Here is a 19730-nt window from a genome sequence, read left to right on the forward strand (position 1 = left end):
TGCCTTTGCCTTGACTTCGACCACGACCTTGTCCTTTGTATACTCCTTGATTTTGATTTTTATGCCCTCTTCCTCTACCTCTGAAAGTTTCAGTTGAAGATTTACTAACGCTAGCTTATGTAAAGAAGACATCTTCTCCAACCTATTTCTTCTTTCCAAAAGTTTTGTCATGTTTAGCTAGCGTTTCACTTAATTCATCAATTTTTTTTTACTTATTTGAGAGGGGCCACCCAATAAGTAAATTGAACCTTTAGGGACAGAGTCACTCACTATTCCGATGGTGAAGGTGCGTAAGCACGCTCGACTAATAAGGATGCGCAAGCAGGCTCGACTGTTAAGGAGAGGACCCTTTAGGGGGCTCGACTGATAAGGATGCGTAAGCAGGCTCAAATGTTAAGGAGAGGACCCTTTAGGGGGCTCGACTGTTAAGGAGAGGAGAGGAGAGGTGCTCGACCATAAGGACCTTTAGGTGCTCGACCATAGAGAGGATGCGTAAGCAGGCTCGACTGTTAAGGACCCTTTAGGGGGCTCGACTGATAAGGAGAGGAGAGGATGCAGAAGCAGGCTCGACCAACGGGAGAGGACCTTTAGGTGCTCGAATATTAAGGACCTTTAGGTACTCGACCATAGGGAGAGGAGAGGGAGAGGAGAGGAGAGGAACTTTAGTTGCTCGACCATAAGGATGCGTAAGCAGGCTCGACTGTTAAGGAGAGGAACTTTAGTTGCTCGACCTTAAGGGACGGAGTCACTCACTATTCATATGGTGAGGGATTTATCGCTCGCACTTATCTAGCTTTCCAGTTACCTGTAAAGTTTCCAAGAAATGTGTATATGAAGAAGGAAAATTAGCAATAAAAATAGTAGTCATGAAGCTATCATCCACTGCTTCAAATCCAATCTTTACTATTTCCTACTTAATGTTCTTAAGTATGGAAATGTCCTCAAGTACATCTCCCCCTTCTGTCATTTTTTGTTGAAACAACTTCAATTGAAGATCAACTCTCTTAGATTCTGGTTGTGTATCAAATAAATATTTAAATGTTTTCCAGGCAAACCATGCATCAGAAGCATTTTCAATGTGAACATACATTTCATTATTAACTGAAGATTTAATTAATGTTAATGCTTTGTCAATTTTTATCTCTCATTTAGTTTGTGAGTCTGCATCTATAGGTTTGTTTGGTTTAACATCACCATCACATACATCTTGCCAAAGTTCATTGTAAATCAAAGTGCTTTCTATGTGCCTTTTCCATGTCTTGTAATTCTTTGAGCCTTCAAGTTTGTCAGACTTGGAAAATAAATTTATGAGCTTGAACATTGTAAAAGTAAATGTATGCACCAAGATAGATCATGCGCCACAAAAAGAAGATGGTCAACACACCACAAACACATCGCCACAAAAAAATATGATCTATCGGTACTTGGGCTTGATCCTCGTATATTCGTTTGAGGAGAAAAGTGACTGAGATTTTCACTTGGCTCTAGTCACCTTCTCTTAAATTTTGCAATGAAACTTTCAAAATTTGACTTTTACAAATGCTCTTGCAATTTGATTTTTTTCACTATAGCCCCCCTCAAAGTAAAAATTACGAAGTTACAATTTGTTTCCCTTATTACTCCAAAATTACACCTTATCATTCCAAATTTACAAAAACAAATTACACCTTATTTCTCCACAAATTTACACCTCTATTCACAAATTTACACCTCTATTGAAAATTAATGTATTACTCTACTGATGAAGCTTGCATCCTCATTGTATTGACGGTGAGGCGAATTCCAGAGAAACCCTCCTCCATGGATGCTATTTCAGCTGCGCTACAAGAGCTCCAGGATTCCCAAGACGCAGGGACCCTCGTGACCACAAACCAGGGTAGATTCTTTTCAAACGGCCTCGACCTTCAATGGATCTCTCAGAATCCAGATATCCCCTCGAGCACACTCCGGATCAGGTTTGAAACCCTGCTTGCCTCCGTGGTGAGGCTCAGGATGCCCACCATCGCTGCATCCTGTGGGCACGCTGCGGCCGGAGGTTTCATGCTGGCCCTGGCGCAAGACTACAGGTTCATAAAAGATCACCAACATGTGCTCTTCACGCGCAAGCTCGACATCGATTTGAAGTTTACCAAGGGTTTCATGGCCGTCATTCGGAGCAAGCTCAGGCCCGGTCCCCTAAAGGATGTGGTGTTGGGATCCCGCAAGTGTAATGCTGAGATGGATCTAGAAGGCAACATCGTGGATTCTGTTTGCGCGGACTCGCCTCAGACGTTGGAGGCCGCAATTAAAAAAGCTCAGAAATTGGAAGGAAGAAGTTGGAAGAAGGAGATTTACAGTGAACTCAGGGAGAGGGTTACTGTTGCTAATGGAGACAAGGAAGGCCTTCTGAGCCTGGGGGATGTTAATTATGAGGAGGAAGGAAATGGACTTCTCATGTATCTGCCTCATTCCTCCCCTGTATTAGGAATTGCGACAGCACCCTTGTCTGTGGAGAAGATCTGCAAAGAAAAGCAAATGTCTGATCACTCTGCCTCGTTCCAGATCCAGATCGTGCTCCTTTCTGGCAAAACTCTGCTACAATGGGTATGCTCTTCGGATCTTGTGCAGGAACTCAAGCAAATCTTGGAATTTAGGCTGGGGATCCCCTGTGCATCTCAACGACTCCTCCACGAAGGTAAACAACTTGAGGATCTTTATCCCCTTTCTTTTTACAGCATTAATAGAAATGCCTCCATCATTTTTACCCTGCGTTTGAGAGGGGGAGCTGTTGGACAGTCATCCTCTGCTGAGGCTTTTTCATACAAAGATGTTGTCCATGCTCAGAGGCCCAAGAAAACAGCTCCACCAACTCAGGCTCCCAAACCTTTTTTGGTGGACAAACTGGAGGAAACCCCCTCCATTGAAATAATGCATCCTTCGCTGGATGAGCAATTCCAAGTGTATGCAAAGCGTGCCATCATTTGTAGGTTCAATGGGCTATGGCCGCGCACAGCTGATCTCTACCAATGGATCCACTCTAACTGGACCAACAACTGCAAGGTTCTTCTCTGCTCAAAGGGTTTCTTCATTGTAGTATTTGTTCTCAGTGAAGACTACCAAAAAGCATTAACTGAAGGCCCATGGTTTTGGGGCTCAGCAGGTTTATTCCTCACCCCTTGGTTCCCAGATTTCGATCCCTCTTCAGCCATCATCACCAAGCTCCCCATCTGGGTCAGACTTCCTAATCTCCCGGCGCATCTATGGCACTTTGTTGTATTCCAAGGAATCGGCGATTCTCTAGGCCGCTTTCTAGCCACAGACACCTCTAGAGGGGAAAAGGGCATATTCACCTTCGCCAGAATCTGTGCAGAAATAGACATGAGCAAAGGTCTACCTGATCAGATTAATCTCAAAATTGGAGACTTCCATTGGACTCAGTCCCTGGATTACGAGAACACAGCCTTCCGCTGCCGAAATTGCCATCACACAAGGCATCTTCAGAGCTCTTGTCCCTCGATGCCCGCCCAAAAGAAGAAAGCCAATCCTAAGCCGAAATCCAAAAGCTGGAAACCTCATGATCCTCCTCCCATGGATGATTTCGATTCCAGCTCAGATGAAGAGGAAGGGGATGCGGAAGATATGGAAGCAAATATGGCACAGGATCCGTTCTCGATTGGTACTGAGGATTCTGCTGTTCCATAAAACTCACAGAAAAGAACTCATGAGTCCTCTCCCTTGGATTCAGACAAGGAAACCCCTCAGTCAGCCCAACTCAGCTTGCAGATCATACCAGCACAACAGAGTCATCTTGATTGGGTCAAAGTTGGTAAAAAGAAAGGGAAAAAATGCCGAATAGTTGATACTACCCACGTTGGATAGATTCCTTTGTTCTGTTCTTGTTTCTATGTTCTTCTTGTTACTTCTTGCTCAGTACTGCTCTCTTCTTGTTTTCTCTTAGGGGCCGAGGTGGATAGTCTATCCTTTTCGGCTGCCTGTTTTCTTGCCTCTCTTGGTTGTAACTTCATATTGTATCATACTTCCTCTTAATAGAATTAGTTTTTACCGAGAAAAAAAAAATGTATTACTCTACTATATAAAAAAAATTTTACCAACACTCCTTATCTCTCCATTAAAAATACAAATTTCAAAAATAAAAACCATACATTCTCTCCACTAATAAACTTTACTTTTTAATCCCTTTTAAACTTCCATTCAAAAAGAAATCTATGAAGTCCCTTACAAAAAAGTGAATTAACATTTATGAAGTTAAAATTTGGTGCATGTTTGAAAAATATAAAGCATACCATAAAAAGTAATTCGTTGGAAAGACTTTTCAATGATTTCAACGCAATTATTCCAACATTCCATCATGTGGTTCAAGGCATAGTCTTAGTATGGATCGATTTTAAAGGAGTGGAGAGAACAACACATATTTTGGCATAACACATATTTTGGCATAGGGTTGATGGACACAACGTTATTTGAGAAATCGTTTGGAAATTTTGAGCGGCACAGTCCTTTACGCAGAACGCAATAGCAACAATTTCTAGGTTCCAAGTAGGTTCTCCACGCGGCAGCACGAAAGTTTCCACTGGCTAGCAAAGTTCTCACTTGCACACAGGTCCACACAACTCCAATCACGCTCATAAGGCTCTTTTCTTGGCGATTGCGGTTTTCACAGAATTGGTAACGGTGATGGTTCTTCCACGCAACGTGTTGCCACTTTCGCGCTTTTCAATGCTGACTATAAACTGGTCCAGCACAGGTGACTATACGCTGGTCTTTAAACGATGGTCCAGCACAGGTAACTTCCTCCATGTTAAATGTTGCGGGCTCCTTCCACATATCTCCTTCACAATGCTTGTAGAATGCTTTTACTGGACTGTAAATTATGTTTACTACCTGCAAATTATCTTTGTTGCCGGGGCCAATTGATTATCCTGGAGTATTTTTCCTGACCATTTACTGTACGAGAATGGCTTGGTTTGGCCGCATTATGTTACAAATCGTTCACCAGAACAACTAGAAATTCACAAACTCGTAAATATGGAGCATAACATCGGGGAAATTTAAGCGGAGAGGGGGATAATTAAAGAAAAAAAAAATTGATAAGTGAAAAAAAAAACTGATTTCCACATTTAAAATTTGAAATCAACCCAAAAGAAAAAAAAATTGCATGTCCTTTTCATCCCATCTGCATCATTGAAGCTCTGATAACACAATAATAGCATAAGTGTCATCAGACACAAATTTTATTAATAAGGAAAAAAAAAAAAAAAACATAAAATCTGCAAGAGCTTACACACAATCACTCAACAGAGAGAAACAAGTTTTAAATAAGTTTGTGTCCTAAACTAATTTTGTTATGGATCACTAATTTCATTTACAAGTGTCCATTTACATTTAATGCACTTGTAACAATACTTCTAACTATTTTCTTAAATTAGAAACAACATTTTTTTAGATGTCATATATTTTATAACAAATAGATATTCTAAGAATTCTTTAAGACTCTAAATAATTAATCTAAGAAAACTCTACATAATTAAATAATAATTTATGTGCTTTGGATCATACACTTAACAAGAGTGTGAGGTAATTGATGCCCTAGGTGACCTATGTAGGCTAGGCCTAGAAAAAGAGGGGGTGAAGTACTCAATGAGTGTTGTTTGGGATCCATAAAGTACTCTCTAATATGGTGGAGGCCCGTGGCTCCCAACACCCATCCTCCAAGTGCCATTGTGGCCCTCTAGAGGGCTAGGACCCGTATATGGATACCAAGTCCCAAATGGAAACCCACCTGCAATCCCAGATAAGATCCAATGCATCCCCTTGCCCTCCAATACAACCAATCATTAGAATAATCAAGTAGAAGAGCCTACAAGTCATGGAACCAATGGGTGATGTTACCACTCAAACTAGAAGGGGACCTAAAGTGGTTCCTAAGAGGACAACTGCTAGGTTAAGGGCAATGGTGGAGGCTTAGCCCACTATCACCACAACTAAGTCTCCTTGTTCTTTATGGACTTTCACCAATGGGAAGAGCCCCGGTACTGTAGGTATCACCAGTAAAGTATATGTCAATGGATATGTGAGAAGTGACCTTGAAAACGCTTTTTCAAGGATGGAGTGAAGCATGGAACTTGCTTGCTCTTCAAGAAAGGGACATGGTCTACTGGGGTAAGGGGTGAGGATTGGAGGGTTGATGAAGAAAGGATAGGCTTCTAAACAAAGTTCTCAATCCCTATAATCTTTAGGAAACTTGGATTCCCAAATGGTCCTTGACAAATAATCTTTATTGAAAAGTGGGACCACACGGGGCCAAATGGACCCAGCCTAGGTTTGGGGACGGAATGCAACAATAAATGATGGTCCTATCCTGGACAATGTGAGGGGAAACAACCAAACAATAATATTTACTTCAAAAGGTTGAATTGAACCTATTAAGGACTAGCCTTGGGGATGCCTAGGCAAAATTTGCTCCTAGAGTTAGGGCTTGGGATTTCCAGAGATTCCACTATTAGAATTGCTTCAAATTTGGAGGAGAGGGAGGGGACCCACTAGTGCAATAGCCTATAGGAGATCGAAGTTTTTCCTTGGGTCAATTCCCGGTAAATTGATGCCCTAGGTGACCAAATTGGGCTAGAATTAGGCAAAAGGGGGAAAAGAATAAAAAGAGGGTTAAAATAATCACCCCTTTTAAGAGATCAGTGCCTAATTCACTTAGGGATATGGAGTCAAGGATGATAATGAGTAAGAACTTAGTTTCTTGATCAAGGAGGTTCAAAAAGTCAGCTCCATCCAATGTTGTGAGAAAGAAAAGAAAAGTGACCTTCAAGCATTTATACTTCAAAGCAAACGATGCAAGCTTATTGAGACAAATAATCTTTAGGACATCTCATTCATATAACATTGGCCCATCCATTAAATTAGTTAAAACATGCTTAAATCTACATTTTGATTGTGCAAAAACTAACCCTCATTTTAGTAGTATGCAGTGACAAGAATAATAACATCAAAATTTACGTACAATGTTATAGAGTATATCCAACTAGCATTTCATTTACAAGACAAATCTCCAAGACAAGATAAATAGACCAAATCCATACGTCAAAATTCTTCCATCTCCAAAAAATATCCTCTAAAGAAAAAATGCGAAGTTCTCTATGATTAAAGAGATCCCAAGTCAAGTGATGATCCAAATGAATGTATCTAACATCAATATATAGAATCTTAAGGTGTTTGAATTAGCCTATGGGCCTATATCAGCCCCTAATGATAAAATAATGTGCAAATAAAACCCCTTTTGGTGACAAGCCCACAAAACTAGCTCACAAGTGTAAAAATAAGTCTCATAAGGGGCCAAATAATAATATATACATGTCATAGGGCCTTCCAAAGGTACAATAATATCCAAAAGTGCCATATTGAGGAATAAACTCCTTAGAATATGATGGACAAGGGGTGACCCCTTATTCTCCGAGTAGTAGACCTGTGGTGCTCCCAGTGGGTCTGAGGGCACATAAATGACCCCATGGGTCTCCATATGAATCGAAGATGCCTACAGATCCTCTGAAAGGGTCCAAGTGGTGGAATGAATGTTGCCATGACATCGTTCAAGCCCAGGGACACCTGCCAAGAGTGTGGCTCCCATGAGGACTTGTTAGGCATAATGTACCAAGCATATCACCATCATCTCAGAAGTGGATTGCTAGTAGTCTCTGAGCATCCATGAAGATTTGTGGAGTGTTCTCTGTTGTGGAGGCCCATGGTTCTCTATGCACACCCCACATGTGCCAATGTAGACCTCTGGGGGTTAGGATCCCATATAGGGAGACCAAACCCAAATAAAAACCACCTGTAATCGTGCATAAGATCCAATGCGTCCCCTTGGCTTCTAGTACAACCAATCATTAAAATAATTACGTAAATGAGCTTACAAATCATGGACAACAAAGTGGGTACTTCATAATGGCATGCCCTTCTGTAGTGGGGGCATTGGCATGTGTTAGTGTCTCCAAGTTCCAAATGGGGTTAGCCAAGTACCTTATTAGGTGGTTTCTGCCCTTAAAGGGGATAGTATGTCCAAGGTAGATCCTTCTAGTGGGGGTGGAAAGTGACAAATAAGGGGAATGGATTAGGAATGAGAGAGGCAATCTTGAGCCACATAGTGGGGCATAGGGGTAGCTAGATAAGGGGAAGCCCACACTTGGGTATGTAATGTGTAGGAGGGAGAAATCGTGGTATATGAGGTGCCCCGACATTGATTTTTACACCCTTCTTTATATGCCTTTTTCCTTTTATAAATTTCTTTAATTAACTGCTCAGGGCTCAAAGGACACGAGCATGATATGTAAGATATAGCAGTGATTAACCCCTTCTAGGTAGGGCGGTTTATTGCCCTCTAGGGGTTGGGACAATCATGGGTTCCTGAATGATAAAGGAGGTTCATCTAGGGCCAATGGAACCAGGGGATGGCCATGGGTTGGCGTAGAGCTCATGCATTGACTTTTTTCCATGTGCTAATTATTTTGTCGTGGCCAGCTTTTGCATTTTGTGGTATGATTTCCTGTTAAATGTGGCCAATTATTCTTTTCACCTTTTCTTTTAATTGCTTCAACCTTCGGGGAATCATTCTAAACCTGACCCAAGGTGGGGGAAAGGGGATTTGGAGGTTGTCCTTATGTAGACCCAAAGTGGAAATGTGGACCTAGGTGGGAGAAAACATGAATCGAGGAATAGTGAGTGGAAAGGGAGTAATATGTACGGGTAAAGGAGCGGGACCACACACCCAAAGTCGGGGTTTCCCAAGTAGTACCACCCTAGAACCAAATGGTCAAAAAAGGACATCCCACGGGACTATGATCCAAGGGTAACAACCAAAAGAGATCAAGGGGACAAGAGCACAAACTAAGCCCGCTCTTTCCGCCAAATCCCCCCATCAATCCATACCTAGAAGTATCCATGATAAGTAAACCCAATACTCAATTACCAAATGAAAAGACATACCTTTAGATTCGGGAAGCCCACCTTCAAACATACGATCAATACAGGGGGGTGAGGGACCACATGGCTAGCTCAGGTAGCAGAGAAATGGCACAACGAGCTAGTAAGAGGCATCAAGGGGTTGTTGGTTGTTGGTTGAGGCTCATCATGGAGAAAAGCTTCTCCTGGGGATATCACCCACAAAGTGGTGGGTAACATGGTACTGCATGGTGGCATGCCCTTCCATAGTGGGCTTTGGCATGTACAAGTGTCTTCAAGCTCAATAAGGGGGTTAATCAAGGACCCTATTTGGTGGTTTGACCTTTAAAGGGGGTGACATGTCCATAGTACATCCCTCAAGTGATAAATGACACGTGATATAAGAGTGGAACAAAGTGGGGATCAAGGGAGTCATCCAGACCACATGCCATGGTACAAGGGTAGCTACAATAAGGAAAGCCCACACCTGAGTATATGAGTGTAGGAGGGAGAAAATCATGGTATATGAGTTACCCCGACCTTTGTTTTTCCACCCTTCTTCATATGTCTTTTACCTTTCATTGATTTTTATTTATAACTTCTTTAGGCTCCAGGTGATAAGAGCATGATGTGTAATATATAACAGTGGATACCCCTTAAGGTGTGGTAGTTCATTGCCCACCAGGGCTTGGGACAATCATGGGTTCCTTAATGATGGAGGGGGCTCATCTAGGGCCCATAGGAACTAGGGTGATGGCCATGGATAAGGGGTAGAGCTTATATTTGGCTTTTGCCCACGTGCTAAATTTGTTTGTCCCGACCATCTCTTGCATTTTATGGTACATTCCCTGTTGAAAGTGGTCAAATTATGTTTTTTCTTTTCTTTTTAGCTACATCAACCTTTGGGGCATCGTTCCAAGCCCGACCCAAGGAGTGAAAAAGGGGAGGGAGAGGGGAAGGCTAACCCTATTCGGATCCAGTGGGCACATGTGAAACCAAATGGGAAAATAGATGAATGGGGCTAAAATGAGTGGAACGAGAGTGATTTAGGTGGTATCAGGAAGCGAGACAATGCAACCAAAATTGGGATTTCCCATGTAGTGCCAACCCAAAAGACAAATGGTCAGTAAAGGAGATTCCACGGGACTACCACGAAATCGGGTAGTGGGGAAAAGAATACAACCCTAACCCACTCTTTCTGCCAAATCCCCCCACCAATTCATAACCAAAAGTGTCCATGACAAGTAAGGAAAATTACTCAACTATACGAATGAAAAGCCATACCTTTGGGGCTAGGAGGCCCACTTTCAAACATACATTCATAATAGATGGGTGAGGGACCACATGGCTGGCTCAAGTGGTAGAGACAATGGCACATCGAGCTAAATGGGGGTTGCAAGGGGTTGTTGGCTGCCGACTAAAAACTATCTAAGAAAAAAAATTATCCTATATACACTACCCACAGGTGTTGGGTAACAAGGGTCTATATTTTGAATATAAACATAAGCAAGTCTTGATCATGTATCATTGCGTTAACAGATTCTTCACTGGGTTCTATTCTTTCTTTCAGCAACTCCATTTTGTTGTGGATTGTAAGGGACTATGAACTCCCTCTTAATCCCAACATTTTTATAAAAGACAACGAGCTCCTTGGAAGTGTATTCTCCTCCATTATTTGATCTCAGAATCATGATTTTCTTTCCTTTCAAGTTTTCCACTTCAACATTAAATTCTTGAAACTTATTGAAGACTTCATTCTTTGTCTTCATGAAGTAAATCCATGTCTTGTGAGAGAATTCATCAATAAAGACTAAATAGTAAAATGAACCTTGAAGAGATTTCACTAGCATTGGACCACATACATCAGAATGACCTAGATCCAAAATTTCCTTGGATCTAGTTTTGTTGCTTGGAAAAGGTTTCTTCACATTCTTTCCATGTGCACGACCTTTACATCTTTATGTTCTATTTGCAAATTTGGAATACCTAAAACCATCTGCTTTAAAGATGGCAAAGCTCTATAATGAAGGTGAGCATATTTTTTATGCCAAAGTTCACAAGGATTAATTTCATTATGCACTAATGCTTAAGCAAGTTGTTTCAAGAGTCTATACAACCTTCCTTGACGAACTCCAATTACTCAATCAAAATCTATACTTGAGACCTTTGGCCACACAATTACTTTACCATCAACAAATGCTATTTTATCTCCCTTGTCTTCCAAACCTGAAATCAAAACCAAATTATTTTTCAAACCTGGTATATATTGTATGTTGCTAAGATGAACATTTTCACCTAATTCCAGTTCAATGGATGTCTTCCCAATACCTTTTACCGCATAACTATTGTTGTTTCCAAGCTCTACTAGTTTTTGAGATAGTCATTAGGGGAATTTTGAGGTCTAAAATGGGTCTTCTAAGAAAAATGTACAACCAAAATAAACTTTATAAGAAACAATAAGATTCAAGATGATGATGTCAACCATGCGGATGATTCACCATTTTTGGAGTAAAAAAGTAAAAAGATTAAAAAATAATAAAACTATTTTTTCAACTCGTATTTTCAATTAGATTGTAGGTAAAAAAAAACTAGATTGTAGCTAGAAAAAACTATTTAAGAGATCATCCAAGTGTAAATGAATATATAATAATAATAATAATAATAATCTAATTTTAAAGTCAACCTAGCTAGACACCAAGTTGATGTATGAGACCCCCTTATTTATGGGACAAGGGACCCCCTCCATTCTAGTGATTTCACCATTAGTCTAAAGGGGTGTACATACCCTACCATCTAGATTTAAACATCTAACTTCCATAAATGAAAAATCTCACAAGAGCAAAAAACCTAATCCAAGTGATGACGAGTGAGAGAGAATGCCTCTCTTCTATTTATACAATCCTCTAAGGGATTTGAATGGCCTAATTTGGACTAGTAATGACCCTAGAATAAGATAATGTGCATAATAACAATGCTTTTGGTGACAAACCCACCAAATATCTCAATAACGTCAGAATAAGCCTCTCAAGAGGGTTGAATGATCAATAAAGTGAGTCGTTGGGCCTTTGAGGAGGTTTAATGAAGTCCAAGGGGTGCCATGATATAGAAATGGACTCCAAACATAGTGGACAAGGGTTTGGCCCCTTGTTTTCTGAACAAGAATTGGTGGTGCTCCCAAGTGGGTGTGGCGACACAAAGACGTCCCCATGGGTCTCCAAGTGGATCGAAAATGACTGTAGACCATCTGTAAGGGCTAGGATGATGATATAAGCTCCCCCTCCGCAGCGAAGAAATCCTCTAGAACCCCGGACATTTGCTAAGTGTATGGTGCAAGTGTGGAGTCTGGCTTGGCATGGTGAACTAGGTGCATCATCCTCATCCAAAATGCGGAACACGAGCAATCAATGAGTGTTGTTGGGGATCCATGAAGTACTCTCTAATATGATGGAGGCCCGTGGCTCCAAACACCCATCCTACAAGTGTCAATGTGGTCCTATGGAGGGATAGGACCCCATATAGGGAGACCAAGTCCTAAATGGAAACCCACCTGCAACCCGCATAAGATCCAATGTGTCCCCTTGCCCTCCAATACAACCAATCATTAGAATAATCAAGTAGAAGAGCCTACAAGTCATGGAATGAATGGGGAATGTTACCACTCAAACTAGAAGGGGACCTAAAGTGGTTCCTAAGAGGGGTACTGCTAGGTTAAGGGAAATAGTGGAGGCTTAGCCCACTGTCACCACAACTAAGTCTCTCTGCTCTTTACGGACTTTCACCGATGGGAGGAGCCCCAGTAGTGTACGGATCACCAGTAAAGTATATGTCAATGGATAGGTGAGAAGAGACCCTGGAAACGCTTTCTGAAGGATGGAGTGAAGCATGGAACTTGCTTGCTCTTCAAGAAAGGGACTTGGTCTACCAGGGGTAAGGGGTGAGGATTGGAGGGTTAACAAAGAAAGGATAGGCTTATAAACAAGGTTCTCAATCCATATAATCCTTGGAAAACTTGGATTCCCAAATGGTCCTTGACAAATAATCTTTATTGAGAAGTGGGACCACAAGGGGCCAAGTGGATCCAGCCCAGGGGACGAAATGCAGCAATGAATGATTTTCCTATCCTGGACAAGGTGAGGGGAAAGGACAAAACAAGAATATTTACTTCAAAAGGTTGAATTGGTCCTATTAAGGTCTAGCCTTGGGGATGCCTAGGAAAAATTTGATCCTAGAGCTAGGGCTTGGGATTCCCAAAGATTCCACTGTTAGAATTGCCTCAAATTTGGAGGAGACGGAGGGGACCCACCAGTGTAGTAGCCTATAGGAGATCAAATTTTTTCCTTGGGTCAATTCCCGGGAAATTGTTGCCCTAGGTGACCTAAAGGGGCTAGACTTAGGCAAAAGGAAGAAAAGGGTAAAAATAGGGTTAAATGATCACCCCTTTTAAGGTATCAGTGCCTAATTCACTTGGGGATATGGAGTCAAGGATGATGATGAGTAAGAACTTAGTTTCTTGATCAAGGAGGCTTAGAAAGTCAACTCCATACAATGTTGTGAGAAATAAAAGAAAAGTGACCTTCGAGCATTTACAATGCAATCTTATCGAGACAAATAATCTCTAGGACATTTCATTCATATAACGTTGGCCCATCCATTAAATTAGCTAAAACATGCTTAATTCCACATTTTGATTATGCAACAACTAACCCTAATTTTAGTAGTATGCAACGACAAGAATAATAACATCAAAATTTACTTACAGTGTTATAGAGTATATCCAACCAGCATTTCATTTACAAGACAAAGCTCCAAGACAAGATAAATAGCCCAAATCCATACGTCAAAATTCTTCCATCTCCAAAAATATCCTCCAAGGAAAAAATGTGAAGTTCTCTATGATTAGAGAGATCCCAAGTCAAGTGATGATCCAAATGAATGTATCTAACATCAATATATAGACTCCGAAGGAGTTTGAATTAGTCTATGGGCCTATATTAACCCTTAATGATAGAATAACGTGCAAATAAAACCCCTATTGGTGACAAGCCCACCAAACTAGCTCACAAGTGTAAAAATAAGTCTCATAAGGGGCCAAATAATAATATATACATGTCGTAGGGCCCTCCAAAGGTATAATAATATACAAAAGTGCCATATTGAGGAATAAATTCCTTAGAATATGATGGACAAGGGGTGACCCCTTGTTCTCCAAGTAGTAGACTTGTGGTGCTTCCAGTGGGTTTGAGGGCACATAAATGACCCCATGTGTCTCCATATGAATCGAAGATGCCTACAGATTCTCTACAAGGGTCCAAGTGGTGGAATGAATGCTGCCATGACATCATACAAGTCCTGGGACACTTGCCAAGAGTGTGTGGCTCCCGTGGGGACTTGTTATGCATAATGTACCAAGCATATCACCATCATCTCAAAAATGGATCGCTAGTAGCCTCTGAGCATCCATGAAGATCCGTGAAGTGTTGTATGTCGTTGTGGAGGCCCATGGCTCTCTATGCGCACCCCACATGTGCCAATGTAGACCTCTAGAGGTTAGGCTCCCATATAGGGAGACCAAACCCAAATAGAAACCACCTGTAATTGTGCATAAGATCCAATGCGTCCCCTTGGCTTCTAGTACAACCAATCATTATAATAATCAGGTAAATGAGCTTACAAATCAAGGACAACAAAGTGGGTACTTCATAATGGCATGCCCTTTTGTAATGTGGGCTTTGGCATGTGCTAGTGTCTCCAAGCTCCAAATGGGGTTAGCCAAGTACCTTATTAGGTGGTTTTTTCCCTTAAAGGGGATAGTATGTCCAAGGCAGATCCTTCTAGTGGGGGTGGAAAGTGACAAATAAGTGGAATGGAATAATGTTAAATTATCGTATGTTCTATGCTTAGAGCAGTTTACTTATTTTCTCCTTATTAGCCACATATTAGCAATCACATATACATTAAGTAAAGTGCAGATAGAACATTAAATGATCAACAGAAAACAAGCCAAGACAAAAGACACAAGATGTGGCAGCTAGCGAGGGACAAACCCCAATGCGGGGAAACCCTTTGATCAAACCTTATTTTATCTTCAATAGTTCAGTAAAGAGAAATAGTACAAAATCTGAATTCTGTAATTTTATTAGCAGCAGCAAACCCTAGATCAGCAAAGTCAAACTTGGTCAAACTAGCTGAAATTGACCTCAAAAAAACTTGGTCAATTTCCGCTCAACTTGTCCTCGAACAGCCTGAAGAAACAACCCTTGAATAGCGCCAAAACTTCAGTCAATTTGCAGATTTCTGAAGTCAACTACAACCCTAAACTATGGCAATCAACACCGATCAAACCAGAGGTCATATCACCTCGATTTTCATGCTAAAAATTGCGGTCTGCCTAGGAGAGGCAACCACACCCAATCCACACTTCAGGAAGGTCAACGCTTGGTCAACGTTGGTCAAAGAGATGACCTGCTGCCCTAGCGTCCTCCTTTCTACGTCTTCCTTGCCCTAGGACGTCTTCCTTTCAGCCACACGTGTGTGAGAGAGGGAGGATCCTTTTATGCATAGGAGAGAGAGAGAAGATGAGTGAATTGAATTGTCCAAATGAGGAGAATGCTCCTTGTATTTATATGCAAACGTTGAGGTTGAATATACATGACTGTTGGGCTTCTGAGCCTACATAAGTTTGTTGGCCGACCTTGACAATTTGTCCATAATCAAAATAAATTCATATCTCCATAAATACTTATCGGAATCGGATGATCTTTAGATCTAATCCTACACCTCTCGATGAGAGGAATATAGGAAAAATATCAGAAGCCAGAAATAAGGTGATCCACATGAAGTTTGGCCCTAGTTGACAATTTTAACACTTCCTCTCAATAGGGAGAACTTCATCTGCAATCCGTCAGACCATCGCTGCTATCCATCCATCAAATGCACTGTCCTGTACATCTTGACCCCACTCTACTCTGCTCTGCTCTACTTTGCTCTACTCTGCTTGAGCTATGAAGAAGAAGAAATGATCGAGGATGTATCATACCATCCTCCACTGACCTGAAGTCAATCTTAGAGTGTGAACCACTCTCACTAATCCCATATTAGTATCATTGATCCCAGATCAATGGAGGTCATCCTAGCATAGGGAGTACGGTAGATACAGTGATGCGTCCATCGATAGTACTACTATGGTCCCTATCCTCATTTCCCTGCTCATTGATCAGATGAGAGGTACTTCCCATGAGTCCCAAACTACATGGGTAGGATGCGTCGATAGGAGAACTAATCATCTTGTCCATTGGAGAACAAATCATCCTGTCCAGTGGATGCCATGAAGAACTAATCATCCTGGCCTACAGGAGAACTAATCATATTGATTCACAATTGCCACGGAGAACGAATCATCATATCCCACAGGAGAACTAATCATCTTGTTCCACAGTCGCCACAGGGTGTCACAGGGGAAGGTTGAACCTTTACCCTGTACATAGTGCACTACCAGGGGATGGTGAGTCACCTTGTGGTCACATCGCTCCAAGAAGTACCCCGCGCCCCCCTGGAGCTCCCAAAGCTCAATACATCATACTCGACCATCATAAGAGGGTCTCTGAATGACACCAAATCGTTCTTAGAAAGTCAGGAATTTGACCTTTCATAGGGGCTTTGTCAAAATGTTGGCAACCTGTTCATCTATACCGATATGTTGGAGCCTTATTGCTCCTCGCTGCACCATATCTCGAATATAGTGGTATCTGATATCAATATGCTTGGAGAGATCATGAAATACGAGATTCTCTGGTAAACAGATCCCACTCTGGTTGTCACACAGAATCACGGTGGTATCCAATGTAAATCCAAACAGCTCACTGAAGAGCTTACGCAACCAGACTGCTTCATAGGAGGCCATGCTAGCAGCAATGTACTCTTCCTTGACAGTGCTTAAAGCCACCGACTTCTGCTTCCTGCTCATCTAGGATATCGAGGCAAATCCCAAAGAGAAACAACACCTGGAAGCGCTCTTTCGGTCCACCACACTGCCTGCCCAATCAGTGTTAGTATACTCAAGTAGTCTCACATCTCCGGCAGTGTATCTCAACCCATGAGTGATTATGCCACAAAGATATCTCAATAGATTCCTGGCACCAATCCAATGTGAGTGGTGAAGCTCAACCATATTTTGACTCAATGTGTTGATTGCAAAGCATATATCCAGATGGGAGTTCACCAAGAACATTAATGCTCCGACGAGTTGACGATACTCGGTAGCATTTTGTAAAATAGGTCTAGCAACACTACCGCTTAACTTCTTGAAGTCAAGCTCCATCGGGGTAGTTACGGGCTTGCAGTCCACCATGCTGAATCTCTCCAATATCTTCACCACATATTTTCCTTGAGATAGGAAAATCTCCCTTGGTTTCTGCCAAACTTCCAGTCTTAGGAAATAGTGCATAAGTCCTAGGTCTTTCATCTCGAACTCAGAAGCCAGCTCCCTCTTACATTCATAAATGAGAGGGTCTGCACCTGTTAGAAAGAGGTCATCAACATATAGCACCAGTATGAGAGGCTTGTCATCTATAACCTTAAAGTAAAGGTTAGGTTCGGCTTCACTCCTAGTGAATCACAGCTTCATCAAGTAGCTATCGATCCTCTCATACCATGCTCGGGTGCTTGCTTTAGCCCATAGAGGGCCTTCTTCAACCTACACACATGAGATTCTCGATCATAAATATCAAATCCTTCGGGTTGCTCCACATAGACCTCTTCTTTGATCGAACCATGCAAGAAAGCAGCCTTGACATTCATCTGATGTAGGTTCCATCCCTGCGAAGCAGCAAGGGCTATGATCGAGTGGATGGTGGTATATCGAGCAACAAGTGCAAATATCTCATCATAGTCTATACCTTCCTTCTGGGAGAAGCCACGAGCGACAAAACAAGTCTTATACTTTACTGAACTTCCATCAATTGCATGCTTTATCTTGTAAAACCATTTTGAAGTGACCACTGCTTTGTCCTGGGGTCTGGGGATCACATCCCAGACATTTTTTTTCATAATGGACTCATATTCCTCAGTCATAGCATCCTTCCATACTTGATGCTTGACGACATCTGTGAATGACGAAGGCTCATTTTGGATGATTGTGCTCATGATGGTCAGGGATCCCTAATACCTGTTCAACTTCTTACTTTCACGGAAGGTTCCTCGAGGTGCAATGTGTCCTACAGCATCATCAAGTGTCCCCCTAAGCCATGAAGGCCTCTCCACATCGGGCATCGTCTCATCTTCTTTTTCCTTCAGCTCCCCAGAGTCAGCTTTTTTAGATCCCCTTAAAGTAAGATGATTGTCTACCTTGCTAAGAGCCATATCTTCATCAAAGGTGACATCATGACTAATCTCGACTTCCCTTTGACCAGCTATACAGATTCTATAGCCCTTAGTATTTTCGCTATAGCCCACGAAGATTCCTTTCTTTCCAGATAAACCCAATTTATTCCTTTTTTCTTTAGGCACATGAAAATATACAGGGCTTCCAAAAATTCTAAAATGAGAGACGTCAGGTTTCTTACCAGTGAACATTTCTTCAGGAGTCTTGGAACCCAATGCTTGATGAGGGCATCAGTTTTGTACATATACGACGATATTTGTAGCTTCGGCCCATAGAAACTTTGGAAGTCTTTGATCATGGAGCATAGCACAGACAACTTCCACAATTGTACAATTCTTTCTTTCCGCCACACCATTCTGTTCAGGAGTATATGGTGTAGTAGTCTCCCTCTTAATGCCAACCTCTTTGAAAAATTCATGAAACTCATTGGATTCATATTCAGTCCCATTATCAATCCTTAAGATCTTGATCTTCTTTTCGATTTGATTCTCGATCAAGGATTTGAAGTGCCGAAACCAGGAGAGCACTTCATCCTTCTTTTTCAAGAAGTATATTCAAGTCTTGCGAGAATAATCATCTGTAAAAGTGAGTTACTATAAATATCCTCCCAAGGAATTCACAGGCATCATACCAGATATGTCTGAGTGAACCAACTGCAATATATCGGAGGTCTTGCTTTGGCTTGAGGGGAATGGTCCCCTTTTGAACTTCCCTTCGGCACATCCTAGACATACACCTTCTTGCTCTAATCTGAACTCAGGCATCCCAGTCACCATTTTTCTTACATCGGGTAGAGCTTTATAATGAAAATGAGCAAACGTCCGATACCATAGTTCGGATTGAAGAGATGTGTCACAAGACATGACATCTAGCAGACTTCCACCGACCTAATATAATGAATCAACTCGAAATCCAAGAGTAAAAACATCTTTAAAGTTCTTTTTCCATACACGTACCTTTCCATCGCTGAAGGCCACCTTGTAGCCTTTGTCTTCCAGTGCCAAAATGGACACCAGGTTCTTTTTGAGATCAGGTACATATAATACATCTTATAAGTGGATGGTATTACCCTGATTCAATTGAAGAGTGACATTTTGTACGCCTTTCATAGGATATTTTGAATTATCTCCAAGAACAATTTCCAAGTTGGTTTCCTTCTCTATCAGATTATAGAGAGCTTCTTTGTAACCAATGAAGTGCTTTGAGGCACCACTATCAATAAGCCAATTTTCCAGCGAATCCGAAGGAGCAGTAGTAGATAGAGCTGCTGGTAGATAATATTCTTCTTGCTTATTGTTAACAGTGTTAGATTCATAACTGTAATTTTTTGCCTTCTTGAATGGTTGTCCTCTTCCTTGATTTCCGACACTTCTTTTACCTCTGCCATTTGACCTGCCATTCCTTTGAT

General features: G+C 41.5%; 1 protein-coding gene across 1 annotated transcript in view; it reads left to right on the forward strand.

The window, feature by feature from the left end:
* Positions 1 to 1725: 1725 nt before the first annotated feature.
* Positions 1726 to 19730, forward strand: part of LOC149228359 (enoyl-CoA delta isomerase 1, peroxisomal-like) — a 38625-nt gene continuing 20620 nt past the window's right edge. Inside the window, exon 1 of the mRNA XM_089380753.1 lies at positions 1726 to 2583. Within this exon, the coding sequence (XP_089236879.1) occupies positions 1726 to 2583 (858 nt within the window). The remainder of the gene's footprint in view (positions 2584 to 19730) is intronic.

This window comes from Pinus tabuliformis, chromosome J (genome assembly GCF_031772625.1).
Source record: "Pinus tabuliformis cultivar Carrire ecotype Pingquan chromosome J, CPIR1, whole genome shotgun sequence".
In the NCBI taxonomy this organism is placed as follows: Eukaryota; Viridiplantae; Streptophyta; class Pinopsida; order Pinales; family Pinaceae; genus Pinus; species Pinus tabuliformis.